The sequence below is a fragment of the Microtus pennsylvanicus genome, chromosome 18 (assembly GCF_037038515.1).
Source record: "Microtus pennsylvanicus isolate mMicPen1 chromosome 18, mMicPen1.hap1, whole genome shotgun sequence".
Classification (NCBI taxonomy): Eukaryota; Metazoa; Chordata; class Mammalia; order Rodentia; family Cricetidae; genus Microtus; species Microtus pennsylvanicus.
This window is the reverse complement of record NC_134596.1, coordinates 41,744,685-41,761,729: the sequence shown is the minus strand read 5'-3', so window position 1 is coordinate 41,761,729 and position 17,045 is coordinate 41,744,685. Positions and strand designations below refer to the sequence as shown.

Sequence of the window (17,045 nt, the reverse complement as noted above, 5' to 3'; positions counted from 1 at the left end):
AACTAGGTTAGGGCGGAAGTGGTTTTAGAAGATTGACTCTCACTAATCAGGTGACTCTCCAGACTTCTGCACGTGACACCGGAGCCCAGGCGCGCGCTCTACCTAATCAAGACGCCGTCCCTCTTTCAGCGACAACTGACAGCGCTGTAGAGCAATAGCCTAGGAGGCTCTCTTAGGAGACCCCACCTCTCCATAGGGAAGGGACCAATTAGGCAGAGGCAAAGAGAAGGACCGCCCCAGGTTTCGCCCGGGTTTGACAGACGCAATTGAGGCCATCACAGAGTCCCTCCGCCCCTAGCCATCGAGCCCGCGACGGATGGACTCGTTGTCCAATAGCACGTCCCTTGGCCGCCGCCGGGTCCCGCCCTCTCAGGTACGGAACCAATGAGCACGCCAGCTCCGGGCCGGGTAGAGGGGTTGCACTGCGGTAATATGGCTCTTCCTTAGCCAGCGGCGGTGTCTAGTCCGGGCGCCGAGCTGCCGGGGCTCTCGGGTGGTTCGTTTCTAGGCTGCAGGGGCTCGGCGGATAGCGGCTCCGGAGGCTGCGGCGGATGCGGGAGGACTGCCCGCCTGGCCGCTCGTCGGCCCCGGGGTCCAGATGAGCTCCTGTGCTTCGCTCGGGGGCCCGGTGCCCCTGCCACCCCCGGGCCCGTCCGCCGCGCTGCCGCCCGGTGCCCCCGCGCGGGCCCTGCATGTGGAGCTGCCGTCCCAGCAGGTGAGGCGGCCGCGAGCCGGGGGGCGGAGAAGGCCGGGAGAGGAGGTCGGCTGGGCTCGCGGGACTGAGGAGAGCTGACAGGAGGAGGACCCCGCGTCCTGGGCTGGGGGAGCCGGGCGTTCCCGCGCTCAGACCTCTGCATCCCTCTGATAGGCGCCGGGGAGTCCTGCGCCCTGCCGGCCGACGCCGCGCTTTTCCTTTCGCTCCAGCGCCCAGGAGTCGGTTTTTTTGCACTTATTCTTAGCGTTATGGGGTGCTTCTTTCTGCTCCTCCTGAGGAAGGTATTTGGGACGTCGGGGTTTCTCTCCCAAGTCTCATATCCTCATCGCACTCTTCACTCCCTCGGGTGAGCGCCTGGACGGAGGATCTGAAGTATGAATTCATATCTTGGATCTTAGGTTGCAGGGGTGTAAGGAGGACGAGAGAACACTGACTTTGGGGATCTGACAAAATTTTTGATGACACCCGCCTATCCATAGAGTATGTCTTCTACTGCCCTCCCGCAGTCCTTCATGGGTGAGACTCTGCAGGGACCTTAGCACTGAAGAGGACCGGGAGAAACTGTCAGTCACGGAGAGGTTACCGTGCTACTAGGGCTGTGCAAAGTGCTCATTCAATCTTCACAACTCCGTGAGACAGCTGTTTTTATCATCCCGATTTTTCAGTTCTAGAAACAGGCTTGTCCACTGCCTTCCTGTTACTGGTGGGGCTGGGTTTCCTCAGACATCGTCTGACTGCAGCCCTTGCACCGGGCATAGTTTGCTTGAGGCTTGAGCAGCGACTCCACCACCGTCCACAGGACAGAGCAAGCTTCCTTAGCCCCTTCCTGTAACTTTCCATCCTTGCCCGAGACAGGAAGGAGCTACACTAGAGCGCGGAGGCTAGAGAGGGCCAGGCATGAAGTGGATCAGAATGTAAAGGAAGGGAAAGGTTGCACACCCCTCCACACTGCCTGCCCCCGCTACCCGGTGCCCTGCCAGTAGGGAAACATCATTAATTGCTGGAAGCAAGGCTCTGTGGTGGGAGAGGGCTTAAAAGATCAGAAGGCATGTGCCCTGGTTTTGTGGTGCGGTTGGGCAGGGACTTTGTGGAGAATATTAAGAGTTGGAAGGTGGTTTGGATTACATTTTGAGAGTGTGGCTGAAGAGAGTTGTATGTGGATTGGGCATCCAAGTGTGAATTTTTCTATGTGTGGGAGGTGGATTTCGAGGGGGTGCTGGGAGTTCGGGATCTAGATGGGCTTAGTCTAGGGGAACTATGAGAACGTGTGGGGTTGGAGAAGAGAAATCATCATTTACTGCACAAAGCCTGCTCTGTGAATAACAGTTCACAGTTTAACACCAGGGGGAATAATCCAAGCAAACTGTCCATGGACTCAATTCATGTGTTTGTCGGGTTTCTGGGTTGCTGCTAGTGGCCTAAGTTTGCATCTGGATGTGGCATGACTTGGCAAGCTCTTTATGGCTTCCTGGGAGTGTCATCCTAACTGTTAGGTAACATATATAACAAAAACACATTCCGTCTGTGGTTGATATTAATTTAGCTTTCTAGATCAAAATTATTCATGTTTTGGAAAACTTTTTTTTGTTTTGTTTTTTTTTGTTTTTTGAGACAGGGTTTCTCTGTAGCTTTGGAGACTGTCCTGGAACTAGCTCTTGTAGACCAGACTGGCCTCGAACTCTGCCTGCCTCTGCCTTTCTAGTACTGGGATTAATGGCGTGCGCCATCACTGCCTGGCTGAAATAAATATTTTTTAACATAAGCATTTTGTTGATTAATATATTAATTTACTATATAACACAAGTTCCAATAGGGTTGACGTTATCTGTTTCTAGAAGAGATTTGAGTTTGCCTAGAAGAGCCCACAGAATTATGTATAAGACATATATAGTTTACCTTTTTTTATTTTAATTTAAAAATTTTTTAGCAGGATCTCACTGCTTAGCCCTTAGTCTGAAACTCACCCTGCAGACTAGGTTGGCCTTGAACTCAATTAGCTGGCCTCGGCCTCCCAAGAGGCTGGGATTACAAGTATTCATGACTGGACTGGAACGACTGGCTTGTGCCACCCAGCCACCAAGCCTAGTTTGTTTTATTTTAATTTACATATCTAATCTGGAACCTTTCTTTTCACGGTTGAGTCTAGCCACAGTTCACTTACCCATCCACTGGCTCTAATGTGACCATACTTTAGAGCTTCAGTCTCCTTTGCTTCTAGGTCCTCTCTGTTGAACTGTTCGTTATTTAAGCGAGAAGCTGTGGTCACACACTTTGAACATGTGCTGCTCTTTTATGTCTGGTTGATGTTTGTTATGTTTCAGTGAATCGGTATAGGCTCAGCCAAGGAGGAGCGAGCTGTACACACTTGGATTTAGGAGTCTTAAGATAATTTTTAAAATATAATTTATTTTTATTTTATATACATTGTTGTTTTGCCTATATGTATGTCTGTGTGAGGTCTGTCAGATCTTGCAATTACAGACAGTTGCTAACTGCCATGTGGGTGCTGGGAATTGAACTAGGGTCCTCTGGTTAGTACATTTAACCACTGAGCCATCTCTCCAGGCCTGCCCCCTTATTTTGGCAGAGACCTTTAATTTAACGTGTCCTTAATATTAAGCTTAACTGAGAGAATTTCTTTCCTCCTCCAAAGCGCCCCAGCCACATTCTCAGATACTTGGAATGCAGACATTTTTAGAGTGATTACCCTTTTGGAGGTCACATGTTCCTTTAAGAATTTATAAAAAGGGGCTGGAGAGAAGGCTCAGCAGCTAAGAGCACTGGCTGCTCTTCCAGAGGATCTGGGTTTAATTCCACATGCCAGCTTATTGTCTGTAACCCCAGTTCCAGGGGCTTGATACCCTCATACAGACATACATGCAGGCAAAACACCAATGCACATAAAATAAAAATTAAAAATAAACAGAGATGGCTCAGCAGTTAGCACTGACTGCTCTTCCAGAGGACCAGGTTTAATTCCCAGCACCCATGTGGTGGCTCACACCTGTCTGAACTACAGTTCCCTTACACAGGCATACACATAGGCAAAACACCAATGCACATATAAATAAAAACAATTAATTAAAAAATAAAGAATATAAAACATTAAAAAAAGGAATTAATAAAAGATACATACTCTAAGAAAATGTACTTATAAATACACGTGAACACCTAATCTTGCACGAGGCTTTGGTTTTTTTGTTTAAATGGAAAACTTAAGATTGACTGTTTCTAACTTGGCTTACACCTTTTTATTTAAAAATATTACAGAATGTAGCTATTAGAGTTTTCTCTTGCATGGTCTTCCATATAATGTGTATCACCCATATTTTTCATCTGTCTACATACGTGTGTTTGTGTGCATATTGGCGCACAAGTGTGTGGAGGCCAATGGACCGCTCCTGTGTCATCCCCGGGACACTGCCCCTTCTTTTTGAGACAGGGTCTTAGTTTACGTTCTGCGGAACTCTTGCCTGAGGTTCCTGAGTGCTAGAATTGCAGGTGTGTGATATCACCCACTCCTCACTGTTGTAGGGTTTTGGGACTCTTTCCAGAAATTTTCTATTCCACTGCACCGCGTGGCTGTGCGGAAGGATCTCGGAGTACACGTGATGTCTGTAGGATGAAGTTAGCTCAGTGAAAACACAGGATAGGTAGTGTGTTTGTTTGCTTATAAGTCTGACTTGCCTGGTGCTCAATAGATCAGGCTGGGCTCAAACTCACAAAGATTAACTTGCTGCTACTGATAAGATTAAAGGCGTAAGCTACCACTTCTGGCTCTCTCTCTCTCTTTCTCTCTCTATGTGTGTGTGTGTCTGTGTGTGTGTGTATTTAAACCCATGGGAATCTTTCTATTTACACTCAAACCATTGTAATAGAGCCGGTTTCTCTTTATTTTTGCCAACTTCGGATATTTCTAACCTGAGTTTATTGATTCAAACTATATATGTGTGGTCACATGTACAAGTGTGTGTGTACTTGGTATTTAAATGTACGTTTCTTTAGCTGTTGGTTTTCCTTTATTGCATGTTAGACAGTGTGCCAAGCACATGGTCTCAGTTTTCCTGCCCAGCTTTCTGATTTTTAATATATTTACATATTTTGCTACTTGAATTTCCTCTGTGAAGCTTATGTTCATGTCCTTAGCATTCATTTTTCTAATTGTTTTTGGTTTTTCAAGACAGGGATTCTCTGTATAGTAGTCCTGGCTGTCCTGGAACTCACTCTGTAGACCAGACTGGTCTCGAACTCACAGAGATCCGCCTGCCTCTGTCTCCTGAGTGCTGGGGTTAAAGGCGTGCGCCATTACTGCCTGGCCACTTTTCTAATTGTTTTGCTTATGGTTTTTGTCTTGAAGACTCCTTTTTACTTTTTTTGTTTTTGTTTTTGAGAGAAGTGAGTTAGAGCTATTAGCCTTTATTATTATTATTAATTTTATCTTAGTGTGTGTTTCTGCTTCTGCGTTAGTTAGGGAGCATGAAACTAGGGGGTCAGAGGACAGCCTCCGGTGTTGGTTTCCACCTTGTTTCAGAAGGAGAACCTTGTTTTCCTGTGGCTTACGGCAGGCTAGATGCCTGCATTTTGTAACCGAGCCTTGCTTTGTGTTGGTCCTGGGGATCTGAACTCAAGCCCTCTCACTCCTAGGGCAATGTTTGCCCAGCATCTCCCCTACTTGTGCCATTGCTGTCATCGAAGTCCTGGAATTGAAGCCAGGACCTCGCAGGTGCTGGGCTACTCCTCTGTCGTCTGTCACCGAATTAAAGCTTCAACCCTTTCTCTACTTTTTTTTTTTTTTTTTGAAACAGGGTCTTACTGTTTAGTTCTAGTTGGCCTGGAACTCACAGACCTACCTGCTTCTGTTTCCCCAGGGTGCAGGATTAAAGGCGTGCACCACACACCCAGCTCTTTTCTCTGTTTTTTGTTTGTTTTTGAGACAAGGTCTCATTAAATAGCCCAAGCTTGCCTTGAACTTCATCTGAGGCCCAGAGGGACCTTGAACTTAAAAAAAAATATTTTAGGTTTATTTTATGCTTGTGAGTATTTTGCTTGAATGTTTGTGCATCCCAGGTGTGTCTGGTACTTGCAGAGCATCCTGAAAAGGGAGTTGTAGGTAGGTGGCTGTGAGATGCCATGTGGGTGCTGGGAATTGAACCTGGGTCTTCTTCAGGAACAGTCAATGCTCTTAACCTCTGAGCCATCGGGCCAGCCCTCTGTTTTAATATCCTTTTTTTTTTTTCTAGTCAGGGTTCTCTGTAGCTTTGGAGCCTGTCCTGGAACTAGCTCTTGTAGACCAGGCTGGCCTCGAACTCACAGAGATCCTCCTCCCACCTCTGCCTCCCGAGTGCTGGGATTAAAGGTGTGCGCCATCACCGCCTGGCTCCATTTTAATATTTTTAGGTAAGGAGTTGGGCACCATCAAGAACATGCCCCCTGTGGTACAGCTGTCTCTTCTTGGAACTTTTTCATCCTCCCAGGCATAGCCTGCACACTCAGGACACAGCTAGCTCTCCCTTTTCCTCCACACTAGCCCTTGTGTGGCAAAACTCTCTTCTACTTTCTATGAATTTGACCATCTGGCTTCTGTGGGTACATGAATTCTCCGTGTTTGTGCTCTTGTGTCTGCCTGATCTCCCTCAGCGTGATGTTTCCAGGGTTCCGTCTTTATGGTGGCATGATCCTTGCTGTTCACCCGCCTATCTTCTGTGCGTAAATAACCACGTGGCATTTAGTTGTCCTGCCTCCTTTTAGCTGTGACAGTTTCTTACACTTTTTACATTTACACCTTCTGAATACCCACCCCCCTTTTTTTTGATGCCCTTGACTGTTTTGAGTACTGGTCACATATTTTGTAGGATGTTTCTGTGCTGACATTAATATGAATTGTTTTTCATAGTGGGGACTTCTTCCAGACCCATGTAGTTCTCCAGTGGGTACCATCAGTGTGACCTATAATTAATTTGTGATGCCAGCTACCTGGAGTTCACAGATTAAAGGCTCAGCCCTGCCCCCATGCCCTTCAGATGCCTATCTCAATCCCGGGCTTTCCAGAACTTTTGGACTCCCAAGGCCAGGAAAACCTTTCGGTTTACTGGTTCATTGTGGAGGAGATGGGGAGCAGCCAGATGGAAGAGAGCTGTGTGGGGAAGTGGGGGTGCTCACCCTCTGGGTTTCTGAGATCATTGTGTAAAGACTTTTGATGATTAACTCAGTGGCCAGCTCCTTTCCTGAGATGAGTGGGGCTGATAGTTCTAGCTACCTTGGAGCGGAGCCAGCATCACTTAACTAGACCAGAGGGCGCTCCCAGGAGATTGCTGTGTGAGGAACCAGGGACAAATGCCCGAGCCGGAAAGAAAGATTTCCGTTTGTACCCTTTGCTGGGGAAATTAGGAGGTAAAGTTCTGGGGCTGAAGACCAAGATGAGTGTTTACTGTGCATCACCACACAGCAGGTAGTGCTCCCTATAGGCATTGGCATCACCACACAGCAGGTAGTGCTCCCCATAGGCATTGGCATCACCACACAGCAGGTAGTGCTCCCCATAGGCATTGGCATCACCACACAGCAGGTAGTGCTCCCCATAGGCATTGGCATCACCACACAGCAGGTAGTGCTCCCCATAGGCACTGGCATCACCACACAGCAGGCAGTGCTCCCCATAGGCACTGGCATCACCACACAGCAGGTAGTGCTCCCCATAGTCTCTGGCATCAGCACACAGCAGGTAGTGCTCCCCATAGCCACTGGCATCACCACTCAGCAGGCAGTGCTCCCCATAGGCACTGGCATCACCACACAGCAGGTAGTGTTCCCCATAGTCTCTGATATCAGCACACAGCAGGTAGTGCTCCCCATAGCCACTGGCATCACCACTCAGCAGGCAGTGCTCCCCATAGGCACTGGCATCGCCACACAGCAGGTGGTGCTCACCAGGGCTCCCATCTGGAAGCCTGTTCGTTGTGGAATATGATTTTAACTAGGCAAGATGTGTTACATTTGTTTATGCTGCAAAATATTACTTTAAATGTGTAAAGTTGTGGTTTTTATGCTTGTTTATGCTGTATTTGTTTAACTATGTAAGGATGTGTTGCATTTGTTTCACCTTGCCTGCCTAAGGTACCTGATTGGTCTAATAAAGATCTGGATGGCCAATAGCCAGGCAGAGAGAATAAGTAGGAGGAGAAATCTAGGCTCAAGAAGAATGAGAGGAAGCTGGGCAATGGTGGTGCACACCTTTAATCCCAGCACTCAGGAGGCAGGTGAATCTCTGTGAGTTTAAGGCCAACCTGGTCTACTAGAGCTAGTTCTAGGACAGCTAGGGCTAGAGAAAACCTGTCTCAAAAAATCAAAATCAAAAACAAACAGACAAAAAAACAGAGGAAGAAGAGAGGGGAGAACGGGGAAGATGCCCAGGGACAGAAGCCAGGCAGACACCAGCCAGCTAGACTTAGAGACAGCAGGAACGTAAGACGTACAGAAAGATAAGAAACCCCAAGGCAAAGGTAGATAAAGAGAAATCAGTTATTTAAGTTAAAAGAGTTATCCAGAAATGAGCCTAAGCTAGGCCAAATATTCATTACTAAGAAGTCTCTGTGTCATGATTTGGGAGCTGGTTGATGGCCAAAATCAAAAGCCTGGTTGGTACATCTGCTCATCCTGTCCCACTCTTCCCTAATAGGCTCCTTGGGACCAAGTTGCTCTGTGAAGCTCACACTTAAAGAGTGGGGATTTGTTCCCCCACTCCCTTGGGAACAGAGTATCTACATAAATTATTTCCAGTGATACACTTTTACAGATGAGAAACCTGAGGGCTAAGTGACTTTCTCTCTCTTCCTCCTTACCCCCCTCCCTCCTTCCCTCCCTCTCTCTTTCCCTTCGTTCCTTCTTTCTTTCTCTTTTTCCTTTTGGAGACAGGGTTTCTGTGTATATCTCTGTTGTCCTGGAACTTGCTCTGTAGAACAGGCTGGCCTTGAACTCACAGAGATCTGCCTGCCTCTGCCTCCCGTGTGCTGGGATTAAAGGTGTGCACCACGATGTCCAGAGAGGTCTTAGGTGACTTTCTTAAAAGTCAAAGGGAGCGTCCACTTTAGGGACTGCCTGTAGCCACCCACTCTGTAGGGTTCTGATGAAAAGGTTTTAAAATGCCTAAATGTTTGTGGCCATTATGTTTTATATTTAACTCCAACAGCATCTGCACTTAGCAGCGTGTTGATTATGAAGTAGTAACGCAGTATTTAGTTGCTTATGTGACTTCCCTTAAAGAATGAAATAGCTTACAGAGTTGATTAAATACTATACGAGGCTGGCCTTGAACTCAAAGAGATCCGTCTGCCTTTGCCTCCCAAGTTCTGGGATTACAGGTGTACATCATCATACCTGGACATATGTCTCTGATTTTTTTTTTCTAGTCTGTTGTGTTGGTAAGGCCAGGGTAGGCACGGGAAAGCTGGATCTTACTGGGGAAAGATGCCTTTTGCAGCACAATGCTTTGCTCTGTAGCATTATTAATTTCCTAAATATTTCTCAAACCTCTTGACCGAAGCAAGGAACTGCAATCTATAGTTGTGTCTGTAAAATGAAAGCATGGGAACTTCTGAGCAGGGTTGGCTCTTGTAACCAAACCACGGGGAAACTTTGGGAACTTCCGATGTCACATCTTCAAGTCACTGTTTTCTATGACAGAATTCCATCAAGAATTTAAGTTCTTATTTTGTTGTTATTTTTTGTTCTTCCCGAGAAAATGTTTAGCTTTTCTATGAAGGGGAAAGCTATTTTCTTATTTGTGTTTATGTAAAGATTTCTTCTCAGAATCACAGTTCTTAGTTCTTGGTTAGAAAATCCAGAAGTGAAAGTGACTGGGAATAGAACAGAATTGAAAGTCGGGGCTGCAGCGAGCGCTGAGATGACAAAATTTACATCCTCACAGTTTCCAAGTGCGCATCTTACTTTTGTATTTATTTTGAGACAGTCTATGTAGCCCTGGCTGTCCTGGGAGTTACTGTGTAGACTAGGCTGGCCTTGAAAACGTAGAAACTGGCCAAGGTGGTGCAGCACGCCTTTAATCTCAGCACGGGGAGCAGAGGCAGACGGATCTCTGAGTTCAAGGCCAGCCTGGTCTATAAGAGCTAGTTCCAGGACAGAGAAACCCTGTCTCAAAAACCAAAGGGAAAAAAAAATGAAAAGAAAAGAAAACATAGAGACTTAGCTACCTCTGCCTCCCAAGTCTTAGGATCAAAGGTGTGTGCAGCAGAATGGGCCGCAGATGTTTGTTTTTGATACAGGTTTCTCTGTGTAGCCCTGGCTTTTCTGGGACTCTGTGTAGACCAGGCTGGCATTGAATACACGGAGATCCATCGGCCTCCTGCCTCCCGAGTGTGTGCCACTACTCACTGTCCAGCCAGATGTGTATTTTTAATACACCGTGGTAATTCTACCTGCAAGCCAAGACACACTTCTGCTGTGGCAAACAGATAATGGTCAATTTCAGTGTACTGGGATGTGTACAGTTAGAGACTTTGAGTTACTTTAGAAAAATTAAAGACATATATTTTAAAAATATGGGTTGTATACTTTAGGTTTCATGGCGTTGCTTCTGTCTGTCATGTGTTGCCAGAGTTGTTTACTTACTTACTTTTTGATTGGATCTAAAATGATAGTGGTCTTTTTTAATCTGTAGTTAACACTGTTTTCCATGTGACTCTGAGGCCCGAACTAAGTTTTGGAATAATGGAATTTTACAGATTAAAAAAAAAACCCAAAAGACCAAACCCTATTTGCTGTGAGCGTGCTCTGGAGACCTCAGGTTCTCTGTTGACAATCTGTGGGAGCTCCTGATCTTCAGCACCGGGGTCGCCTGGTCAGGACTGTGCGTGCTGAGAATTTGTTTAACTTCTCTTTAGACTTTAACATAGTGTCCCCCAGTTTTGGTGACATTAGGCTGGAACCAAAATGGGGTGGTGGTATTTGTTTTAGATTTCCCTTTAAGGGCAGGGCTGAACACTGAGATTCTGCCCCTGCCCATTCATGGTGTGAACCAATGAAACTTGTAAATGCCCCCTCCTCTGGACTCCGGGGCAGCTCTTCCTGTTTTGTGTCTGGCTTTACCCAGTCTGTCCCTTTCTGAATGTTCTTGGGAGCAGTGAACTCTCCACCTCCTGAAGTTTCGGAAATGGCAAACATCTGGTGGCTGCAGTTTCCCCCGTGCCAGCATCTTGGCGCTGTGTGATATTTAGTGCCGATTGCTGTGGATGCAGTGTTTGTCAGGGCTGAGATGAATAACCCGGAAGCCGAGCATTGGAACCCAGCACTCGCTGTTCCATCCCTGGAAATGGTAGCATTTTCCCCCCGCCCCCCCTTATGGTGTTTAGAATATTCTAAAAGATGTGACCAGACCTTTTAAAATAACAAGATACATCAGGAAGCCGAAACTAGTGTCTACCTTTGGTGGTCCATGGGTTCCTGAGTAAGGAAAAAGTGAGCAAGTAAAAGAAACTGGAATCCCAATTTATGTTTTTCTGTGAAAAACTTGGTGACTTTTACCATGACTGAATGTTTGGTGACTAAGCAATTGATTCTGAGCTCTAAAGAGTTGAGTGTGTTTACACTAGCCAGTGTTGAAATCAGTTCTGAGCACTGGGTAGGAAAGACTGACCAGTTGGCCGTCTCCTGGGTAGGTATTTGTGAAGTGCCGTCTCTTGACTGCTCTAGCACTGGCCCTGAAACTGGACGTTGTGATTCCGTCGGCCTGACTGCCTTGGAGAGGATATGGATTATTTCCTTCCTCAATTCCAAACATTCTTTGTATGAGAGCTAATCTTGAGAAATCTTTCAAAAGTCTTGGAGATGAAAATGGTGTAGTTTAGACTCACAAGGAGCGTTTACAGTTTTGTCTCCTGGAAACATTGTCACTGCTAAAGGTGCACGAACCTGCCAGGTTGCTTTGTAGGCTCAGGCGTGGTGGGCAGGCGGGTGTGGGCGTTCATGAGAGGCCGAGGGTAGGCTGTGTGATTGCACTCACAGGAAGGCATTTCGGGCTTCTTTCCATGAAGTGACTAAATGGAGGATTTTCCGGACAATAGGAGAAGAGCCAGCTGCCTCTGTTACTCTGGAGAGATTAATTTGTCTCCCCCAGAAGATACCATAGTTCTTAGATTTGTAGAATTGCAGAATTATTCTTTTTTAGAAATATTTTCTAATTGCGTATTTATTTATTTTGTGTGCATATGTGGTGGTCATAGGACCACTTTCAGGGGTCTGTTCCACCAGTTGAGTCCTGAGGGGACCGGACTTGGGTTGTCAGCCTCCATGGGAAGAACCATCTTGTCGACCTGGAACGTACTGTACAGTTGAAGGTGGCCTCAGATTCCTGTCATCCTTGTGCAAAGATTACAGACAGGCCTTTGCCACTGTGCCTAGGTGTTAAACTTCATTGTCGATCCAATGATTGTATTACTGGGATGGAACTAAGGGGTTTCACCCCGCTGACCCCTACTGAGCTGTAGTTGCCGATTTCCCTGGCTCTTTGGTTTAGTTCTGAAGCTGTCTACCTGGAGTTAGTCTTAGATCCTGGAAGCTGGGGATTGATTCTTACAAGATTTCTGCTTCAGACTGTAGCTGCAAGTCATGGGCCGTTGTAATCAGGGAGCTCCCATCTCTCTGTCTGTGGGTTCAGCTGTTTGCTGAAACTCTACAAACCAGCTCACCATTTTACAGCCTGCAGCACAGGAACTCCACATGGAGAGAATCACAGAATAAGGTTTGGAGAAGGGTCTGGGGGTGACCCGAGGGGTTCAGTTCAGAACCTCCTGTACTTAGGGCTTCACAGTAATTCTGTTACACAGACGTGGCTATTAAACGGTCACGATGACTGCTCCAGTCTCTAGCCCTTCTGTCTCTTTGTAGGTCAGAGGTTGGGGTAGAAACAGTCCTAGCTGTCCTGGAACTCCCTCTGTAGACCAGGCTGGTCTCGAACTCAGAGATCCGCCTGCCTCTACCTCCCGAGTTCTGAGAGTAAAGGCGTGCACCACCACTGCCCTGCTGTGCCTTGGTCTTTTGTGTGGAAGCTTCTGGGCCTCATATTCCTATCTAGCTGGCTGACTGAATGACCTTTAACAGAACTTTTGTATTAGCTTTCTGCTAAAAGAAAAAACAAACAACCCTCCCTCCCCCAAATAATAACCAATTCATGAAGAGAAAAGGTTTGTCTTGAAGATTGGGAGGTTTGGAGGTTCCAGTCCGAGATTGGTCAGCCTCATTATTTTGTCCTTACAGTGAACCAGTCTTGTAGTAACAAGGGCGGCGGGGCTGGGTCCCCAGCACCCCAGCCGCCTGCTCGGCTAGCTTTTGCCCCAAAATAATTACACACAAACTGTATTCATTTAAACACTGCTTGGCCCATTTCTATCTAGCCTCTTCTAGGCTAACTCTCGCACCTGGACTAGCCCATTTCTTATCATCTGTGTAGCACCGGTCTTACCGGGAAGATTCTAGCCTATGTCCATCCTGGGTCGGAGCTTCATTGCATGCATCTTCCCGGGAGCGGGAGCATGGCGTCTCTCTGAGGCGTCTGCTCCCGAGAGGAGAGCTGTTGAGTCTGAGCTCACTTCCTCTTCCTCCCAGCGTTCTGTTCTGTTTACTCCTCCCACCTATCTTCTAACCAATGAGGGCCAAGCAATTTCTTTTTATTTAACCAATGACCTTCCTCCATCACAGTCTGGGCTTGAGCGCAGCAGCAGAAAGCTGCCCATCCATTGGGATATGGAAGGGAGGAGGAAGGGGCTGCCATCCCACCATCCCTCCAGGGGCACAAGGCCTGACTCCCACTAGATCTCAGCCCTTACAGGTCATTCTGCTTCCCAGTGGTGTAAACGGGGGACCAAGCCATGAACACACAGCATTTGGAGATGCTTTAGACCTGGTCTCTGGTCCCCTTCAGGTCAGCATCCAGCCGCTGTCCAGGTATTAATTACATTTAGTCAACTTATTTTTTTTTTTTAAATAAAGAACACAGGCTTTGCCTTTATAACTGTCATTGCGGCTCTGGATTTTCATTCCAAGCAGTAGAAGGAAGGAGGGAAAAAGAGAGAGAAGATAACCAACCACAAAACCTCATCTTTGTCATGTGATGCTCACCTGTAATCTTAGTACTGGGGTTTTTCAGTTGCTTCTTGTAGTGGTGGTATTCAGAGGTGTTGCTAACAAATCCTGAGTAGTTAGGAGACTCTAAACTATTCTGTTTTTTTTTTTGTTTTTTTTTGTTTTTTTTTTTTTTGGCTGTGGCATGCAAGGGGAGCTTTGAAAGATGAGAGTGTTTGTGAGTGCTGAGGGCTTGGGGACTGAAGATTCCACTTGAGCTTTGGCGCCTTCACACTTTTAGTGAAGCTTGACCAGAATGGGAGGAGTAAGAGGACCTCACTACACAAAGGAGTGTGGGTTCGTTTCACAGAAAGTAAAGAAATCAAAGTTCTGGCTTAGAACTTTTCCCGGGAACAGCATGTTCAAGTTCAATGTATCTCAGTGCTGTGAACGTTAGTAAGAAATTGTCTTCGTGTCTGCAGCCGGACGTCTGCTTTCAGAAGATGAAGCTGATGCACAGGCAGGAGAGGGAAGCTGCTTTTCCTGGTGTGATGGGAGCTTTGAGGCAGTGAGTGACAGATGTCAAGGGAAGAGCAGATGCCCATCATGCTGAGGAGACAGTGCTGAGCATGGCTGGTTACAGCTGGGTTACACAGGAGACCTGAAAGACCACGAGGCCTCGGGTTTTGAAGCAGGGTGTCTGGGAGGCAAGCTTGGTGCACCCATCCAAGAAATCAGGCCTGTGGCCCAGTTTCACCTTTGCTTCTTACTGACAATGCGAATGTGAGTATTCCCTTTTCTTCAGTCCCATTCTCATTACAAAGCGAGTCTGCTGGAAATCTCTGCTTCCATGAAAACAAGCATTTGAAGTGCCGGGACCTGGTTAAAATAGGGTTCTGGGGGTCAGTGCCGTGCTAGGACTGTGTTCCCAAGGGATGAGGGCTCAGGCGACCTTCAGGACCTCAGCCCCGCAGTTCTGGGATTCTCTTCGTTGACCATTTCCTCATCAGACCCTTGTTTTATTCTCCTTTCTTGTCTTTGTGGAGATGAATCCCGAATCTGCCTCTTTCTGTTAATCCTGGGTCCGGTTACCTTTCCCACCGATAGCCACGCCCCTTCCCACGGACCCATCAGCTCATTTTCATAAATTTCTTCACCGTTTTCGCAGAGAACTCTCACAGCCCTTGCCTTACTCCCCAGTAGCCAGCACAGGTACACAGATGGAAGGGAAGCGGCCAGTGGTTTGCTCACTGGAGATTGTAGAACAACCCTCAGTCCAGGGTTACTGGTTGTGATTAGGCTCCTCCCACTGAGTCGCCCTCGTGCAGGGATTGGCCACCACATACGTCTGCATTGAAAGATTTGTTGCCATCTGTTTTTTTTTATAAGTATGAATTTATTTTTCATTTAAAAGTAGGGAATAAATTCCTATGCTTTCTCATGTAAAATGCGTATAAAAGAATACAGTGCCCAGTCACCCCACCCCTGTGTTCTCTCCTGGGGAATTGTATCATTGAAATCTTTTCTCTCTGTGAAACACACACAGCAGTACAGTGATGGTGTGGACTATTGAGAGACTAACACCCCTCGACCGTTGTTCCACCGCCACCACGGATTCCTTGTTTTTCATGGCCGTGTGTGCTGTCTTTTTCCCTCTAGGATCTCCAACTTAGCTACCAGTGGATACAGTTAAAGTTCTTTGCAGTTTTCCGCGGATACGAACTATACTTGGTTATATTTTCACTAGTTAGCTTCACGTTACTGCAACGTACCTAAGATAATCAGCCTACAGAGAGTGTAGTATTTTGGGTCACGGATTTTGAGATCCCAGTCTGTGGTCAGGTGGCTTTGGTCCTGTGGTGGGTGCTGCCGACTATGGCAGGGAGCACTTCCTGCAGCAGAGTCACTTTTCCCTCAGTGAGAAGCCAAAGAGGACACACCTCCAGTGATCCTGCTAGCCCTGCCCCCCGCGGCCTCTTAAAGCGTCACTCTGGGGGACAAACCAGACAAACCGAGACCTGAAAGAGCACCCCAGATCTAAACTTTACTTGGTAGAGGCAGGAGGGTCAAGGCCAGCGTGAGACCTTGTCTGCCCCCAACCAACCACTGCAAAAGAAGAAAGTGTCATATCGCATATCTGCAAGTCTATATTTGGTCTGCATGGGGAAGTGGAACTGTGTAGAAGGCATGCGCATGCGCATCTGTTGCCCAGAGATGGCCAGGTCGGCATTCGCGGACGGCTTCTGTCCGCAGAGTGCATGCCTCGCCTCAAGATGATGTTAGCCCCTCGACAGGAGTTTCATTACATTGGTTTTGTGCACAAGGCTCTTTCCATGTTTGAGTACTCTTTGGATTATCTATTCATGTTCCTCCCCAGTAGCTGGGATTTTCTTGGGAATTGTGAAATTGCTTTGGTTGCTTGAGTTTAAATATTTTCCTCAGGTTATTTTCTTCCTTTTGCTTTGAAATTGGCCATTTTGTCACAAAGTTTGCCTTGTGTTTTTTTTGAGACAGAGTCTCACTCTGTAGCCTAGGCTGGCCTTGAACTCAGTGTGTAGCCCAGGTTGACCTCGAATTCAGTGTTGGGACGGTGGGTGAGCTGCCGTGTTCCCCTACCGAGTATAATTTTAAACCATTAAAAATGTTTGTACTCCTTTAAAAAACTTCTTAAATTTTATTTGCTTGTTATCGTGTGTGTGGGTGTGTGCGCGCACATGTGTGTGGTGTAGTGTACAGATATAAGCATGCTACAGCACATGTGTGTGTGTGTACAGATATAAGCATGCTACAGCACATGTGTAGTGTAGTGTATAGATATAAACATGCTACAGCACATGTGTGTGTGTAGTGTACAGATATAAGCATGCTACAGCACATGTGTGTAGTGTACAGATATAAACATGCTACAGCACATGTGTGTGGTGTAGTGTACAGATATAAGCATGCTACAGCACATGTGTGTGTGTACAGATATAAGCATGCTACAGCACATGTGTGTGGTGTAGTGTACAGATATAAGCATGCTACAGCACATGTATGTGTGTGTACAGATATAAGCATGCTACAGCACATGTATGTGTGTGTACAGATATAAGCATGCTACAGCACATGTGTGTGGTGTAGTGTACAGATATAAGCATGCTACAGCACATGTGTGTGGTGTAGTGTACAGATATAAGCATGCTACAGCACATGTGTGTGTGTGTACAGATATAAGCATGCTACAGCACATGTGTGTGGTGTAGTGTACAGATATAAG

The 17,045-nt window shown here is 46.8% G+C and overlaps 1 protein-coding gene across 2 annotated transcripts in view; it reads left to right on the top strand.

The window, feature by feature from the left end:
* The first annotated feature begins 409 nt into the window (after positions 1-409).
* Uvrag (UV radiation resistance associated) overlaps positions 410-17,045 on the top strand; it is a 227,097-nt gene continuing 210,461 nt past the window's right edge. For both annotated transcript variants that reach the window (XM_075953312.1, XM_075953315.1), the window contains exon 1: positions 410-715. In XM_075953312.1, coding sequence (XP_075809427.1) covers positions 599-715 — 117 coding nt within the window. In that variant the 5' untranslated portion in view covers positions 410-598. The remainder of the gene's footprint in view (positions 716-17,045) is intronic.